The sequence below is a fragment of the Cladophialophora carrionii genome (genome assembly GCF_000365165.1).
Source record: "Cladophialophora carrionii CBS 160.54 unplaced genomic scaffold supercont1.1, whole genome shotgun sequence".
Taxonomy (NCBI): domain Eukaryota; kingdom Fungi; phylum Ascomycota; class Eurotiomycetes; order Chaetothyriales; family Herpotrichiellaceae; genus Cladophialophora; species Cladophialophora carrionii.
Genome location: NW_008481816.1, coordinates 2,214,807 through 2,231,637, shown reverse-complemented (window position 1 = coordinate 2,231,637; position 16,831 = coordinate 2,214,807). Strand labels below are relative to the sequence as shown.

The following is a 16,831-nucleotide window of genomic DNA, read 5'->3' as shown; positions in this document are numbered from 1 at the left end:
GTACGATTACTATGGTAGCACTCCGTACTGCTGTACCGAGTACGGAGTACTCCTGCTGCAATGACGAGCAGGTGACTACCTCCACGGAGTATCTAGGCAGTAGTCTTAATACTTCCAAGGTACCTAGGATGTCCATCCTTTGAGCGCCGGGCTTGGTATGTACTAGTCGGGGCTGTGCTGCGCTCTTCTCTACTTACCAGGTGGCCCGCGCCTCAGTGTCGGCCGCCTGGACCGCCAGTGACATGAGATGGGCGGTCGGAAATGAGAGATGATGCCAAGACGGCGCTTCACAAAGTCGAGGGGGGGGCGAAGGACGGAACGAAGACAGGAAGGAGGAACAGATTGAGTACAGTGGTAAATTAGTCCGCCTTGTCGTGCTTGGGTGCAGTCGGAGAATCGGTTCTGGGACTGGGACGCAGGGCGAGGCGAGGCGAGGCGTTGCAATGAGATGAGAAGAGATGACATCGGATGAGATAGTGTAGATAGAATGGGATGGTCCTCGTATACCATAGGATGCAATAGATGGGATTTCGGTCGACTGTAGTACTGTGTATACATGGTCTGGCTCCTTCGTCAAGGCTCACCACACCAGCAACCTCTCCCGTCCTCTCATGCATACAGGGTCCAGGGTCAGACCGTGGTACGAGAAGGAGGCGGTTCACGACACAATACTTCGTACCGGAGATACAGTTATTTGTCCATACTTTAATTGACCCATGGTATATAGGGTAGCTCGAGTCTTCACACACATACTTGTGTTCTTCGTACATACAGTACTATGAAAGCTGAAGCTGAGCATCCATGGACTTCATATTGCCGGTCGTCCATTCAACTTTTTCCCTTTTCAAGCATCAAGTCCCAGCCCCAACGTGGTTCGGTTCTCAGGGCATCCTGTGTGGTTCGATTCTCAGGGCATCTCGGACTTCGTCGTATTCCCAACTCCATTCCAACGCCGTGCAGGAGAGAATGGCCACCCAGATTCTATCCTCGTCGATATACATGTCGTCACGGAGCATTCGCAACGCCTTGAACGCCGTCTAGAACCATCTTGAGGATGGACAGCAAAATGAAAGTCAGAAGTCGAGGGTGGTAAAACATATGAGACATGAGACATAAGACATGAAACATGAACCGACAGCCTCTACAGCGCTAGGTCGGCCCAGTGATGGAGAACGACGGCACCGGCACGTCTCTCCTCTCCGGACCGCTGTCGCCGCCTTGGTTGTCTTCGTCCCGTGCCTTGCCCTTTTCGGCCCCGTGGAGTTGTTCCGTCGGGACAGGCGTCAGCGAGGAAGAGACGCGCGTTGCCTCGTCGACGGTGGCGGGTTGCTTCTCCGTCAAGGCGATGGAGGGTCGCTCTTCGTCGACGGGCGTCTGCGGGTCTTCGTCCTCCTCGGGAGCCTTCTTGCCCGTCATCTTGCGCACAGTGCGCTTGGTCACACGAGACATGGCGCGGAAGACTTGCGCGACGGGGTGGAAAATGACGCGAAGAACCTTCCAGATGGGGCGGAGCACGACCGTCATCCCTGCGACCGTGCCGTTGAACACGACTGCGAACCATGCGTCGGGGAAGCACCGGACCAGCACGCCCCAGAGCAGACAGGGCACGGCCACGAGCAGAGAGATGGCCCATTGAGGACCGTTCAGCGCGGTGATGCTAAAGGCCGCGCCGCCGACGAAGACGATCATGATCTGGCCGCCGACCATGATGCAGTTGATGCCCATGAACCAGAAGTTCTTGTGGATGTTCTCGAAGATGTTGAACTTGTTGTCCAGCCTCCGGTTGTTGAGCTCGTTGAAGATCTGCATCCACACAAAGGCGTTGAAGACGATCGTGTTGAGTTCCTTGCGCTGCTCCGGCTCGTACGACAGGATCGACATGCCGGCAAAGTACAGTACGAACGTGACCACCAGTTGGTAGATGGCCTGGCCGATGATCATCTTCCACATGTTGATCGTGATGAGCGCTTCGGATTTTGGCTGCGGCGGCCGATCGAGAATCTTCTTCGTCGGCGCGTCCGTGGCGAGAGCCAGCGCGGCGAGGGTGTCCATGATGAGGTTGACCCACAGGAGCTGCACCGCCGTGAGGACCGAGTGGTTGGACTCGCTGGACACGGCGGACACGAAGGTCAGGATCACCGCCGTGATGTTGACCGTGATTTGGAACTGGAGGAACTTCTTGACCGCGTCGTTGACGGCGCGACCCCACATGAGCGCGGTGATGGTCGAGGAGAAGTTGTCGTCCAGCAGGATGATCGATGAAGCCTCCTTGGCGACTTCGGTGCCCGCGATGCCCATGCTGAAACCGACGTCGGCCATCTTCAACGCAGGCCCGTCATTAGTGCCGTCGCCGGTCACCGCGACGGTCTCGCCGAGCTGCTTCAGGTGGCTGACCAGAATGCGTTTATCCTCGGGTGACGAACGCGCCAGAACTCGCAGTCGAGGGAGGATGTTGTCCATCTCTTCGTTCGACAGTTGCCGAAACTTGGGACCTTCCATGACGATGCCGTCTTCATCCTTGCGGAGGATGCCACAGTCGCTGGCAATCGCACGCGCGGTGGTGACGTTGTCGCCGGTGACCATGCGGACCACCACGCCGGAATGCTGGCACTGTGCCACGGCTTCGACGACGCCTTCTCTGAGGGGATCGTGAATGCCAACAACGCCGATCCACGTCATTTCGTGGAAGATGTCCGCAAAGTCGGCCATCTTGGGATCTTCCTCGAGCGTCTTCGCTCCGATGGGGGGCCACTGCGGGAAGTCCTTGTAGAGCATGCCGATTGTGCGGAGGGAGTGCTGGGCGTATTCTTCGATGATTGCGGCAATGTTTTCTTTCTCTTGGCCCGTCAGGTCCGTGACTTCGAACTGCTTGTCGTACACGTTCGAAATGGTCTTGGTCGAGTTGGCGAGCATGATTTCTGCCGCGCCCTTGACGAAAAGACGGTAGCCTCCCTTGTGCTTGATGACGATGCCCATGCATTTGCGCGCCGAGTCGAATGGAATGAGCTGCTTGACCTTGTAGCTCGATCGCTCGGCGGCCAAGTCGTCGAGGCCGAGATTGCCCTTTGCGAGTTGAAGCAGCGCCACTTCGGTCTTGGAGCCGATGAAGGTCGGCACGCCCTTCTCTTCACCTTCGAATGCTGTGCTGTTGAGGGTGATGGACAGTCGGAGCAGTTCCTTGACCTCGGCGGACAGATTGCTGAAAATGGTATTGAACGAGACCGCACTTTCGTCCGCCTGGGAGGAGGCGAACTTCTCCTTTGCTCCCAGCGTGCCTGCAACGACGGTCATTTTGTTCTGGGTGAGCGTCCCCGTCTTGTCTGAACAGATGGTCGTGGCGTTGCCCATCGTTTCGCAGGCCCGGAGGACCCGGACGAGATTGTTCTCCTTCAGCATGCGCGTGGTGGCAAACGCCAAAGCCAAGGTCACAGCTAGAGGCAGCCCTTCAGGAACAGCGACAACAATGACGGTGATGGCAACGATTAGAATATCCAAGAATTCCTGTGCCTTTGTGGCACCTGGTCGAGTGTCGCCGGACAGATTTGCGAGGAACTTGATCAGCAGCACCAGGAACAAGAGCCCGGCGGCGGAGCTGCCGAGGCCACCGATCCAGTTGGCCAACTTGCCGAGCTTGACTTGCAGAGGCGTGGGCTCGTTGTCGGTTTGAAGACTCATCAAGATCTTTCCATAGGAGCTGTTGACACCGACACTGGTGACCAGATAGGTCCCGACTCCCTCGAGCACCTTGGCGCCGCTGATGATGAAAGGATCGAGCTTGTTGGTGGCAGTCCCGTCCTGGATGCGCTGCCATACCTCGTCGCCAGGGGTCTTCTTCATCTGGTCGGACTCACCCGTGGCCGACGATTCGTCACATTTGACACCGTGGCCAGAGATAAAGATACCGTCGGCAGGGATGGCGTCGCCAGGCTCCAGATGGAGGACATCGCCGGCGGTGATGTCGTGCACAGAGATCTGGATCGACTTTCCCGACCGGATGACTTTTACTTCGCGGTCGTCTTTGCGTTTATTGAGCTTGACAAATTGCCGTTCCTTTTGCCAGTCGTTCGCGGCCCCAACAGTCACCACGATAATGATGGCGACACAGATAGCGACACCTTCAACCCAATCCACGCCCGACCCTCCGTCTACGCTCTCGTAGATGCCCAATGACAGGGAGATTACCGCCGCAATGGTAAGAAGAATGAGAATTCTGTCGTTGTATGCTCTCCAGATGAGAACCAGGATGCTGTCCGGCTTTCTCTCGGGCAGGCGGTTGTCTTTGAAGACTCGCAGCCGGTCTTCGAATTGGCCCTTGACATCCCGCGTGCTCACACTACCCCGCGAGTCTGACCGGCCTAGAGGGACGTTTGAACATGCTTTATCCGATCCTGCAGCGACGGCTTCTTCGAAGGAAACTTGTCCATCCAGGCGCGTTTCGTCGACAGACAATCCCGCTGTGATACTCGTTCTGAGGCCGCGCTCCAGCCCTTTCAAGCCACCGAGCGCCTTGAACGCCGATAGCGATTTGGGGTTGAGGAGCTTATTTAGCTGGCCTGGTGTGAAGGCGAAGGGATTGTTGGGCACCTCAAAGTCCTTTTCGTTCCCCTTGTCGGGTCGCAAGGCGTCTTCCGGTGACTCGTATTCCAGACTGGATTTCGAATAAAAGGTCGCACTCGATGTTGCTGAGATGCCGGAATTCGACCGGAACCTGGCCGGACCATCAGAGAAAGAACCCGACCTCGAGTTGAGCGTCGATCCGTCAAACTGTGCCTTGCGCTCCGGTGTTGTTGGGGACAAATATGAGCCCTCGTCGATGGCCGTCTGGGGCGGCGTAGACATGCTGGGACCCCGTCGGTGGCCTCGCGGCGATGTTGGTGAAGCTGGTGATATCGGTGAGACCGTTGGGGGCTGCTCCGATAGATTCTGTGGCCAGGAAGGTCAGAAAGATGAAACATGCAGCAACGGTCCACGTCCTTGAGCTGACTTACAGATGTATCAACCGTTATCCGGGGAGGCGACGACGGATTTGGTTCGTCCATGACAGATGGCTGGGGCCTGGCTGTTCTGATGAGATCAGAGATTTTTCTTGAGCGAGAATCACTGGCAGTTCGACCACATATCACACTCAGCCTCGTTTACACGGCAGGGGCAAGGCGTTTGTAGCGTGACGGCAGCAGGCGGCCATGGTGTTGCGAAACGGCGGCTTTTGGATATATTATGATGAGAGCGAGTACGAAAACTCTGGCAGAGCGAGATTCGCCATGAGCATGATTGCAGCATCCGCTCGGCGCAGCCAGTTTCTGTCAAGAGGGCCTGGGGTTCTGGCGGATGAGCTGTCTTGACGGGTTGCCCAGACTGAGGCAGTGCACGATAGGCATTCTGGGCACTCAGCGACCAGGCAATTTGGGCCACTCACACACCGGCGACCGTGACACACCCGGCTTGTGTTTGAGGAGGCGCCCAAGCGTGGCACTCCGCTCGGGATCCCAGATTCTGACCGAAATCTGAATTCCTCAGCGTGATCCTCGACACCGATCAGGTTTGTTGGCTGCCCTGAATGCGACAGACGGAGCAACATGGGGCCCCGACCCAGACGACGAGGCTGGGGACCAGGCCTTTGGCCGGTCAGATCGTTAACGCAACCACGCACATCTCGTCTCTGTTGATACAGTACATAAATCCCATCCTTGCCTTTGCCGCATTGTCTATCCGCTGCCGTCATTGCCATGGCTCCGGTCCCAAGAGATTCCAAGAATGCACCAAGTCAGACCCGTGCGTTTCTCTGACGACAAGACTTGCAAGAGAAATCAACGTCTTGGCCGGCATGCCACCATTGCTCCGCGCCTGTCCTTGGCTCCAGTGACTCCCTGTCGAGCGCTCGCCGCTCCTTGACCTGCGTCACTCCAAGCAGCTGTCCGGCCGCCATCACCTCAGCGAAGGAAGGAATCCAGGTTGTGTGACAACTTGGCAGGCGGTAAAGTGCTTTGTTCCTCGGTCAATCGTCATTCCAACGATCACGGAGTACTGTACATCCTACCAGTGTAAATCGATGGCCGGGAGCTGGGAATGTTGGCAACCTGGGCAGCGGCCGGAAAAGCTTCCCTTCCCAGCAGATCATCAGCACCAGCCACAAGGTGATTGTGGCGGCAGGCAAAGATCAAGCCACAGCTGAGGGGCAGGAGCCGAGGCACGAGGCGATCAGGCAGCGGCAGCCTCGCCACCTCTGTGGCTGAGCCTTGTCTCTCACTTGTCTCTCACTCTCACTTTCCCGCACTCTCCACGCCCTTCGACGTTCCCCGGCAGACTCTGAAACCTTGCTTCTTTTGAGTCCAAGATCAGCGCTTGATTGCCCGGTCCAGAGCGAGCTTCCCAATCCGGCCACTTTTCCGCGCATACCGAGTCGCAATGCTGGGTCTGCGGATTCGGGCTGGGCGCTGCTTCGAAAAGCAAATCTCGTGCATTACGATCCCCAACACTGTCTCGTGAACATAGAGAAGACTGAAACCCACTCTCTCTCACGCTCAGGGAGGCTGTGTCTGCGAACGCGCCAATCGCAACATTCGAGTGCCAGACTCCGCCTCATTCGAAGCGTGGTATACCGTGTGGTTCAGAGCGAAAATCGCTTTATCTCCACCGAAACGGGGGAATCCCAAGACTGGCGTGTCTTTCGGCCATCGACCGGCACCAAGCCAGCTCCTGCGACACATCCACCGTGCTTTCCATGTGCACGCGACTGAAGAGCTCCCATGCTGTTTCAAGTGGCCAGAGGGTGACGATCCGCCCGGCGACTTTGGGTGCGCCTGTATGGAAATACTCCAGGCTCTGACATGCGAGACGAGACCACTGCACAGCCTCCAGCATGGCGGAGCTTGGACGGACGTCAGCTGCGGACGCACGCGAGAGCATCTCGTCCGAGACGTTGGCGATGAGGGCCGCCACATGCACCCTCACTGCTGTGTACATGGCGAAGGCGATGGCAGTCGACGTGCCAGGGAACTCGAGGCGATGCCCGTTCACACCTCCCCACACGGACGGCGTCTTGATGTAAAGAACCCCGTGATGCCGTAGTCGCAGCTCACGCTCCCATTCATCCAGTTCTTCCACGACTGTCCACGCTTTGTCCAGCCTCTCCTCCAGACAGGCGACTTTCCACTTCTTCGGCATGTCTTGCTTCACAACCTCCGGCAAGATCTTGAGTGCAATATCAAGCATTGAGTGCAATGGATGTTGAGCGACGTCCACGTGCTTTTTCCACGGAAAGTCACACCACTCTGGGTTGGAGGGGAACGCTCGTTGTCGGTTCATGAACAGGAAAGGTGTTTGGATGGCACGATAACCGTAAAAGTGCTCGCGAGAAGATCGTCGATCCAGTCCCTATCCAGCGGGTCAGCACGGCTCATCTACACCTCGCAAGGTCAAGCAGCACATTGTTCCCTCTGACGAGAAAACAGGGACAACAATAGAGGTACAGTCAACTTACGGCGACGCCACCATGAAATATCAATGCGCCCACCCCCAGCAGATGGCGGTTGAAGTTGTCCCATGACTTGTTGGCTATCAATTCCGATATCGCGCAGGTCAACGCTGTGAGAGACAACAACGTCGGACAGACGCTCATATCACCCTCTTGATATCTTGTCAACGAATACCGCAACCTTTGCAGTGCACGGGTCTGCAAGTAGGCGCTATGGAGAGCCATGTCCTGATCTCTCCGATCCCTCCCAGCGATAGCGAGGGAGGCGGCGAGAAGGGCTTCCATCAAAACCTCGGTCTCGGGTTTGCCGATCTCAAGGATTGCCGATGTAGTCCACGTGGAGCAGCATATGGATATCCTTTGGCGTGGTCCATCCTTTGTCTGCTCACAGCTCATGTGCGGTTGCACAAATCTGTGCTGAAGTGCCTGGACGAACGCCTCTTGGTAAGTCGTTCCTACCAGTCGTGCCCCCATTTCAGCCGGAATGGCCCATAGCCAGTACTCGGGGTCTTCTGGAGGGAAGACTGAAGGTCTGTATGCTTGCGGGCACTCATCTGCGAAGGTTGCAAAAGTCGGCAGCCTTGTCGGCAGGCCTCCGCGCACGGGCGTCTGGTGTGTCGGAGTTGGACACTCATCATTCGTCCGAAGCTGGGTAGCCTGTGCTGCGAGCTTCTTTTCTTTTTGACGCCGTCGAAAGGCTTGAACGTTGCTTGAGGAGGCGCTTGTTAGTGCCGTTGAGTCTTAACCGACACTGGGTGCGTCCAATACTCACGCTCGGACTTTGGCTCTTCGCGCTTCTGCCCGCTCTGCCTCAGTGCCTGCTATTCGAGGTCGGCCGATTGGCATCTTGATTTTCTAATCCTCTTGCTGGGAAGGGCGTCCGCGATTGCGTTTGGAAAATGCTGGGCGAAATCGAAAATCAATAATCAAGCTTCGGCGGGCTTTAAAGAGTCTTGGTGAGGATGCTTTGATGGATGGCATTGCTTCATCACGACGAAGGCTTTGCATGCACCGGGTTTTGCAAGCCTCGAACAACGTGACTTTCATGCTCGTTCCGAGAGCAACAGATCCACCTTCCGCCTGCTCGTCATACTGGTCAGCTTGGTATTTTGATTTCAGGGTCTGATATTGGCCTAGGGAGCCGACAATCTGATTACCCTAGACGTTGACTATGGGGGTTCCTGAAATGCCCATCTGGCGGGAGGCACACCCAGGGCCTACGACCTAGCCACGACCCGATTATGTGCCTTACGGGCGACCTGTGGGTGACCTGGAGACAGGCACAGCAATTAGATAAGCGAGTTATACTCCCGACTATGCCCATCCGGGTAAACGACGCCCCCTTCCTGTTGGCTGGGGCTTAATGTCTCCCAGTAGTCCATGGTCACACTGGTGGCACAGTCCCCGTCCACTTGCTGTTTCCGGACCGCCACGAGCTTAGCTGCCAGATGCCAACCGCAAGGCTGAAGACAGATCCGGTATTCTAGGCCCTCAAACCCGTCATGGCCGCCATTTGCCAACCGTCCCGTTACCCTGTCCTCTCAGGTTCACCGTCCCACCAGCCGTGTTACTCGAAATAAACGCCATTATCAAGCAGTGTCGGCTCCGATACGTTTCTCACTAGCTTACCGCCCACTGGCTCAATTATATAATCCACCATGCGGAAAATCGCTTTTGACCACGGCAATACTTCGCGATTTGAGATTATGGCTTACCGCGAGAACTTTGGTATTAGAGTTCGTCTGTGGCCTCTTGGTACTACCCTGACTCAGGGCACATATTCCAAATTGCCCATTATCACAGTGTTTGCGCACCTGTATGACATCAGGCGAGCAGCCCATACAGTACAGCCGGCGGTGTGTACCATGCCACGCGTGGTAGACCTCGACCGAAACCGTCAACACTCTTCAGGCGGAATCCGAGTCAGGGATTCCGCGTCCGTGCATGAGAGAAATGGTGGAGTGGACTGCTGTTCCATACATCTTGCCCCTCGCGAATAGCCTTCGTCCATCCCCTAAAAGACAGAACCAACCACAGTAGCCAGCAAGGGTCAACAAGAACGCGTACGACTGTGCGGCCCAAACCAATCTCCTTGGAGTTAACCGCAAGAGCGCAGGGCATCCAACGGCGACATCAAACCCGCTAAGGTGGCCGTACAATTGTGAGCGCGAGAATACGAGATATCTTATCTCCTGAACATCCATGGAGAAGATCCGATGTAAGTCCGCAAGTCCTGACAGCCCTTCCAGAACTTGAGGCGCTTAGGTTCTAGTGAGGGGCCAAGCACAGATGCTGCTGACTTACACCCGCTCTCCGAACCACGAGTACTAGCCAAAAGGAAAGTCAACCACGGATAGCGTTGCGGCAGTATAGATCGGATCAGGCGTTCGGCACCTCTGCATTACCCATAGATCGCCACACCATGTCATCATCCAGACCTGGTGGCTGGCCTTCTATGAGGATCTGAGCGTGCCACAACGGTGGAAATCACTATGGGCTGGAACTGTCGGAGTGCATCCACCTCCGTGCCAGCGCCTCGGTGAACTGCAGGGATCGGCCGCCTCGTCGTTACACCCTCGTCTATCCTATGCTCCCATCCTAATGTTGGCGAGCTGAAGACAAGGCAGTATACCGCCAGAGGGATTCCACAGCGTACGAGGCAGCGGAGTGGAAGACTGCGGCGAAGGCTTCGACAAGCACGAAACAGCCACGTTTACGACATGAAATAGCACCGCCCGCACAGATTGTTCCTGCGCAGAAAGAAGCCAACTCTTCCGTGATCTGCAAAATCATCCAGCAGGGTCAATGGAGAGCCGGTTCGACAGGACGTGAACACGAGGCGGGTACAAGTCTTCCATTATTACTCCAGTCGCAGGGAGGACCACTTATCCCGACAGGGAAAGGACCTGCTTCCATATATCTCAGGGATCAGCGCAGCAACAGGTCCCCATTGCCAGAGCAAGAGTCGTCGTAAGTCATGGTGGCACGAGGTACCAGCATGAGCAGCGAGATCGAGCTCACCTGCCCTGATGTCTAGATCCATCCTTCCAGTACGATGTCAGTCGCCAGAGATGCCTGGAAGAGGATGACAAGAGCAACGGCATCCTCATCTTCAGCGGAATTCGCACCAACAATTACCACAACGAGCAGGTAATTCTCGGCCTCTTCCACGTCTGAGAACCCCTACGAGCGGTGTCCTGAGGACAATACCTCTACTCTTAACCTCGACGAGGAGCAGCGATGGGCCGGCTGACGTGCTCGCTATCACTAGACACGCTTCCTTTGGAGGTTCGGCGTCTTCGCCAAAGGAACACTACCTGGAACGCCACATTCGTGGCAGCGGAGCTGTCTGGCCCCTGTTACGCCCAACGGGATCGACTCAAACAGCTGCCTGGCTAGTTCGCTGGCACTCTCTGAAGGCCCCAACCTATGCCACGAAAATACGAAGAATCGCTTCGAGAGGAGACTGTGGAGTGTGGTGTGCGTCCACTCAGCTCCCTGAGCTAAATGAGACTATGTACTTGTGGATTTTGATTACATGCGCGCGCCTTCGCAGCCTCTGACGACTTAACGACCGACACCAGCGGCGGTTTCTTCGGTGGCGTGTGCGTCAGCGTATCCATGAGCTTCAAAATATCCGGCCAGGGACAATGATCGGCGAGTCCATGCCAGCTCATGGTTTTATCTTCAATCGCCCCAGTACCAGCAACAAGTCCAGGTCTTCATATTGTTGCGGGTGGACCGCCACTGCTATGACCGTCTGCTTCGAGGATCCAAAGGGTGGGAATATCGCGGGTATTTCAGCTCCTGCCCCAGCTCCTATCAGCCGGTATAGAGACGGGTAAGCAAGCAACGAGGTGTTCGGCTTCAATTTTTCCTCCGAGCTTGGGGTGGGTTGATGCGGTAGGGCGGCCCCCATGGGTGTGGTGTCCAAAGGCACGTACAGGGTATTCAAGTTTGATGATGGCCTCCAGTTGCACGCAAGAGGTAGTGACAATGCACCAGTGATACACTGACTTTGGTAGAGTTTATTTCCAGCGATGAGATGATCTTGGTGCCGAACAAAGGACAATCGAATGCTTCTCCTGCTCGGTACGAGACCCTGCCATGCCTCCTTCACGGCCAGCGTAAGCACATGACCTTGACTCTACTGCTTCATTCGAACCTCGGTCGTTGACCAACGGGTAGAAGGGTCTTCACGTTCACGACAGTGGACAGCGTGGCATGCGTGACTTGATGCGTGTATATCTATACCTATCGGCGGGCGTTTCACTTCGACTCCTCCATGCCACCGGGCTCTTTCTCCCACACAGACGATGGTCACGAGAACGGATAAAATAAGACACTCACGCAGGAAGAATCGCCCTCAAACACATGATATAATCATCTCTATGATCGTGCTTACCCTTCTCTTCACATCGTCTCATTTCAGTCTATCTCGGTTCATTCCAACCAAGGCACCAAGACACCAGGGCAGCGGAGCACCATCACAGGAAGATCGTACCGTTGCAAGCGTAAAGGCATTTGGAGAAAACCACGTGCTTGGCCACCATTTACATATTCGTCGGCGCAAATCCCGAGCTTTCAATAGCCGTCCGACGTGCGAACTGCCCTCCGTGCCCCGGGGGGCCTCTCAACCTCCGTATCCAGAACGGCAATTGAGGCCATCGCATTGAATTTCTCTTCTCCGCTTTTGCTGTTCCCTCGATTGCTGCTGGATGCAACCGTCAGTGCAACCGCGACTTCCCTGGCACTGGCACTTGTCCATGCATGCCATGCTCCGTGACATGCTGGGCGACTGGGCGACTGGGCGATTGGGCGACTGGGCGACTGCCTACCTCCCATGGACGGGTCGTGAACCCCCTCCTGTGTGCCCCTCCGCAGTGCCAATAGTTGGGGTTTTGCAGAAGTAAGTGGGTGGATGCGACGGATGGTGGTTGCCCACCGACCAGTTATTGTACTGCCCACTGCCCGCTGCCCACTGCCACTGCGGTTACTGTACTGTACTCATCTCTACTGCCCATGCCAGGCGCGGCGTTCTTTCCCCTCCAGCCGCCGACAGCGCGACGGCATTGTAGGAACCGTTGTTCAGGAGGACGAATCAACCGTCAACATTTAGCATAATATAATATAACATCATGTAACATAATGTAATATAACAGACCTTGTACTCCTGTACTCTCTCCTCTCTACCTGTAGACATACACACGTACAAACGTACGGAGTATCTTACGCATCGCATCGTTCATTGCCCAATCATTACCACCCGCAGGGTCACTCGAGTACCGTCCGTCTTGATTTCGCAGAGGGCTTCTGGGCGACCAGTGAAGCGATCGATATTCGTCTCTGATCTGCGCGGAAAAATCTAATCCGGCAGGTGAGAGTACAAGCGCGAGTACAAGCACGAGCACTGTCCTCTACTGTATCGAAGTCATTGTGATTCAACATGGCACCGCCGGCTGTGCTGATGGTCGGCACGGGAGAGTACACGACCGGGTTCGTCTCGGGGGCTGCGTCGACGTCGGACAAGAAGGTTGGGGTCGTCGGGTTGACGTGTAAGTGATATATATATATGCTTGTTGAATCGCATGTCGCGTGTCGCACGTTGCACGTTAATCCTTTTGTTGTTGAGCGGAGATTGGAATTTCGCAACATCATTGTACGAGTGAAAGGAAAAGGGAAAAATGGAAAGGCAGTCGGTGTGACTCCCTCACGATTCTGAATATGGGTGCCCGGCCAGCCCAGCCACTTACCGTACCTCACGCCAGCCATGACTTCAGTAAACTGACTGCCGGGCGGGATATTAGTATTCGACCTCCGTCGACGAGGCAAAGTGTCGGACCTCTCGATGGTGGGCGTGTCGGGCAACAAATTCCCCTCGATCCGTGCGCACCTGAAGAAGAACATCTGCGAGGCGTACAACGGGCTGGACGTGTCCTTCCAGTCGTTTCCCGCAGACGACCAAACCGATCCGGACGCCTATAAGGTCGCCATCGACGCCCTTCCCAAGGGCAGCGCCGTCACCGTCTTCACGCCGGACTCGACGCACTATCCCATCGCGCGATACGCGATTGAACGCGGTCACCACGTCCTGGTGACCAAGCCGGCGACCAAGCTGCTGGCGCACCACCTGGAGCTGCTGGCACTGGCGGACGCCCACGGCGTGCTCGTTTACGTCGAGCACCACAAGCGGTTTGACCCGGCGTACGCGGACGCGCGGTTCAGGGCCCGCGCCCTCGGCGACTTCAATTACTTCTACAGCTACATGTCGCAGCCCAAGTCGCAGCTGGAGACGTTCAAGGCCTGGGCGGGCCGCGACTCAGACATCTCGTACTACCTCAACTCGCACCACGTGGATATCTGCGAGTGGTTGGTCCGGGACGCTGGATGGCGGCCCACGACCGTCAGGGCGAGCGCCAGTGTCGGCATCGCAGAAGCGGTTGGCTGCGTCAAGGGCACAGAGGATACAATCACCTTGCTGGTCGACTGGACAAGGACGGCGGACAACAAGCGCGCCACGGGCATCTACACGGCAAGTTGGACGGCGCCGATGAACGCGGGCGTCCACTCGCAGCAGCATTTCCACTATGTCGCCTCAGGCGGGGAGATCAATGTCAACCAGGCGAAGCGCGGGTATGATGTTGTGGATGAGGCCGATCGGTCAGGTAGTTCCCTGAAGTGGTATAATCCGTTTTACATGCGGTATGCGCCGGACGAGGAGGGCAACTTCAACGGCCAGAGCGGATACGGCTATGTGAGTTTCGAAAAGTTCATCGATGGCGTCACGGCGGTGAACGACGGGCGTCTTACTGTCGAACAGCTGGACAAGAGGGGCCTGCCGACCTTGAGGAACACCATCCTGACGACCGCCATCCTGGAGGCCGGACGCAGGAGTCTCGATGAAGGCAATCGCTTGGTCGAGATCGCCGTGGGCGAGGGCGATCGCGTGGAGCTCAAGTGATTGGTATGCATGTACTCCCGTGACGAAAACATAAAAACGAATGACACTGTGGGTGACTGTGGAGGATTCTTCCCGAGATGACGGATACACCAACGATGACACATCCTGCGGTAGGGCGAGATCGTGGTCCGAACATGGGTTTGTAATGTGGTTTGATAACGTACGTCGAGCGAGCATCATGACCGATTGCAGAAGGCTCACTCGAGGCTGGCTGGAGATCAGGCCTCCTTCAATCTCGCGATCGGCCACTGAGACTGTCAGTCGTACGTGCTGGACCGTGATCATCACCAAGCACTATGCCAGCGTCAGGTGTAGTCCTGCTCCTTGGATACTGTAGCCGTGCTTGGTGCCCAAAGGAGTCGCTGAAGTGAGAAACCGTACAGACATCTTGCGATGTCGAACCCACTGGCATGATGTTGTGCGACATCATCCCTGCCTCGCCGCTCCAACTGCTCCGTTCTCATCGAGTCATGCAGCATCGTATCGTGTCGGCCTGAGTGGACGTCTGGGCTGGCTAACTCACCTATGCGAGACATGGTATTTAGCACACAAAGGCACAGTACGAGCATGCTCTCGATTGCCTCGAGCCTCGTCTAACTGAGCCATGGCTGCCGAATGCGCCGAGGCAGAAGCCCCAACTTGTTCAGTGCGAGGCCTGGCACTGTGATAGATCGCCTGAAGAGAGAGATGGTGCGACTTCATGGACACCGATCGTGAGGCTGATCGTCATTCTTTTTTTCTACTGCAACGATGGCCTTGAAGTCGGGTATAATCCACACGCATTTCGCTCTCTGCACTCTGCAAGCAGTATCCGGTTGGCTGGATTCGCAGCGATTTTCGGGCGGGAGACCAACCATATGGAAATGCGGCATGAGATACTCTGCACGGTAGCCATCAACTGGACCACTGACAAGGGTTGGCGAAGTTGAAGTAGCCGGTTCCTGCAATAGATGTCCCTTGCTTTGCCACGACGCTGCTTCTGGTATATTGTTCGAAGACCTACCGGCGAGACGAGGCTGCGCCGGTCTTTTGAGTTTCGGACCCCAGTGGAGTGACGTTCGGAGGCAAGACCTCGGAGCTCAGTCACCGTCGGGTGACACGGTTGGGACATCAGCATGCATGCTGACCGTCCTAATTTTGAGAACCGTCGGCCGGCGTCGCTTCTCGACCGTGAAGCACCGCGATCGCACATAAGGACCTCGTATACTTACTCTCCACCCACCTTTCCTGTAAAAGTCTAGTATAAATAGCTGAAAGAATGCGGCCTGCGGCGCCTCGAACCGACCGGGCCAGTCTCCATCAGGGAAGTTTTCCAGGAATGGCTTCGGGGTCCTAAGTCAGCTAGCAAGGGACCGGGATCTCGACTGGTATCGGGCACCATTGGGTCGGCTGTTCCGTACGTATGGTCTTCTGATTAACGGAAGGAGATGCGGCCTTGTGCATTCCGTTCAGCCCTGGCTGAGCTCACCGTGCGATTTGTTGGGGGCCACCGGAACGTCACATTCTGGAGAACTGCTGAGATACCCACAGGTACTCGTACGAGTATGACGCGAAAAGAGTCCCGGTTAATAGTTTTTCTCAGACGTCATGTCATGCAGCGGTGGCCGGCCCAGTTTACGCGCGAAGCACTGTCCGTTCTGACATTGATGAGCACGCGGTTCACGAAACTTCCCTACAAGGCTGAGAACGCGCATCAGGGTGGCTGGTTAATGATGCCTCGCGCCATGTACTCTGACGTGCTTTTGCTGGACATTCTCGGCCGATGCATGTCGAAATACGGTGAGCTCCAACAGTCCGACGACGCTGCCTTTTAGATTCATCTGTCTCTCCTCTGGCTGAGGTTGGGCAATCTGCCCAGGATGCCTCATTGGCAGCTCGGGAGAGCCACCTAGGAGCTGCTTTCCTGCTCCGTAAATTGTCAGATGTTAACACCAGCAGGAGCGAATTGGAAACTCTTCGGTTTTCAGAGGCGCCGCAGGATCGATCATGGTGCAACACGCGTGTATGCGTTCTCTGCTGAGCACCTTTGAACGACAGGCAAGGGGGTTTGGATAACCTGACAGATGCCAAAAGACGGCGATCGCTGTGCTATTTGAGGTGAGAGCAGTTTCGTGAAAAGGTTGCGTTGAAGATTCAGCTTGACGCCAACCATGGGAGTCACCTCAAGCAGGTTTCTGTCATTGCATTGCGGCGCGACGGCTACAATCGGTGAATGCAAGAGGCCGTCCAGTTGTCGCCCTGGCCGTGAGTGGTGCGAGTGGCCAACAGCACCGGAAAGGACGAGCGGCGCCATGTTCAAGGGGTTGTGTAATAACGGCGGAAGCACCTTCCTGGAGTATGCTTCAATCCATTTGCCGTGTAAAAGCTCTGTCCCAGGCTTCTACACGGAAGTCTGC

The 16,831-nt window shown here is 56.0% G+C and overlaps 3 protein-coding genes across 3 annotated transcripts; 1 reads left to right on the top strand and 2 right to left on the bottom strand.

The window, feature by feature from the left end:
* Positions 1–1,149: 1,149 nt before the first annotated feature.
* On the bottom strand, positions 1,150–4,839 carry G647_00784 (calcium-translocating P-type ATPase, PMCA-type; the record flags this gene model as incomplete). The annotated part of the gene is made up of 1 exon (XM_008724187.1): positions 1,150–4,839. One exon carries the CDS (start codon positions 4,837–4,839, stop codon positions 1,150–1,152), a length of 3,690 nt encoding a protein of 1,229 aa, XP_008722409.1.
* Positions 4,840–6,624: 1,785 nt separating this feature from the next.
* On the bottom strand, positions 6,625–7,870 carry G647_00783 (uncharacterized protein; the record flags this gene model as incomplete). Its single annotated transcript, XM_008724186.1, has 2 exons — positions 6,625–7,374; positions 7,481–7,870. The coding sequence occupies 2 exons, from the start codon at positions 7,868–7,870 to the stop codon at positions 6,625–6,627; spliced, it is 1,140 nt and encodes a 379-aa protein (XP_008722408.1).
* A 5,050-nt stretch (positions 7,871–12,920) lies between these two features.
* On the top strand, positions 12,921–14,435 carry G647_00782 (uncharacterized protein; the record flags this gene model as incomplete). Its single annotated transcript, XM_008724185.1, has 2 exons — positions 12,921–13,029; positions 13,282–14,435. 2 exons carry the CDS (start codon positions 12,921–12,923, stop codon positions 14,433–14,435), a joined length of 1,263 nt encoding a protein of 420 aa, XP_008722407.1.
* Between the last annotated feature and the right edge of the window lie 2,396 nt (positions 14,436–16,831).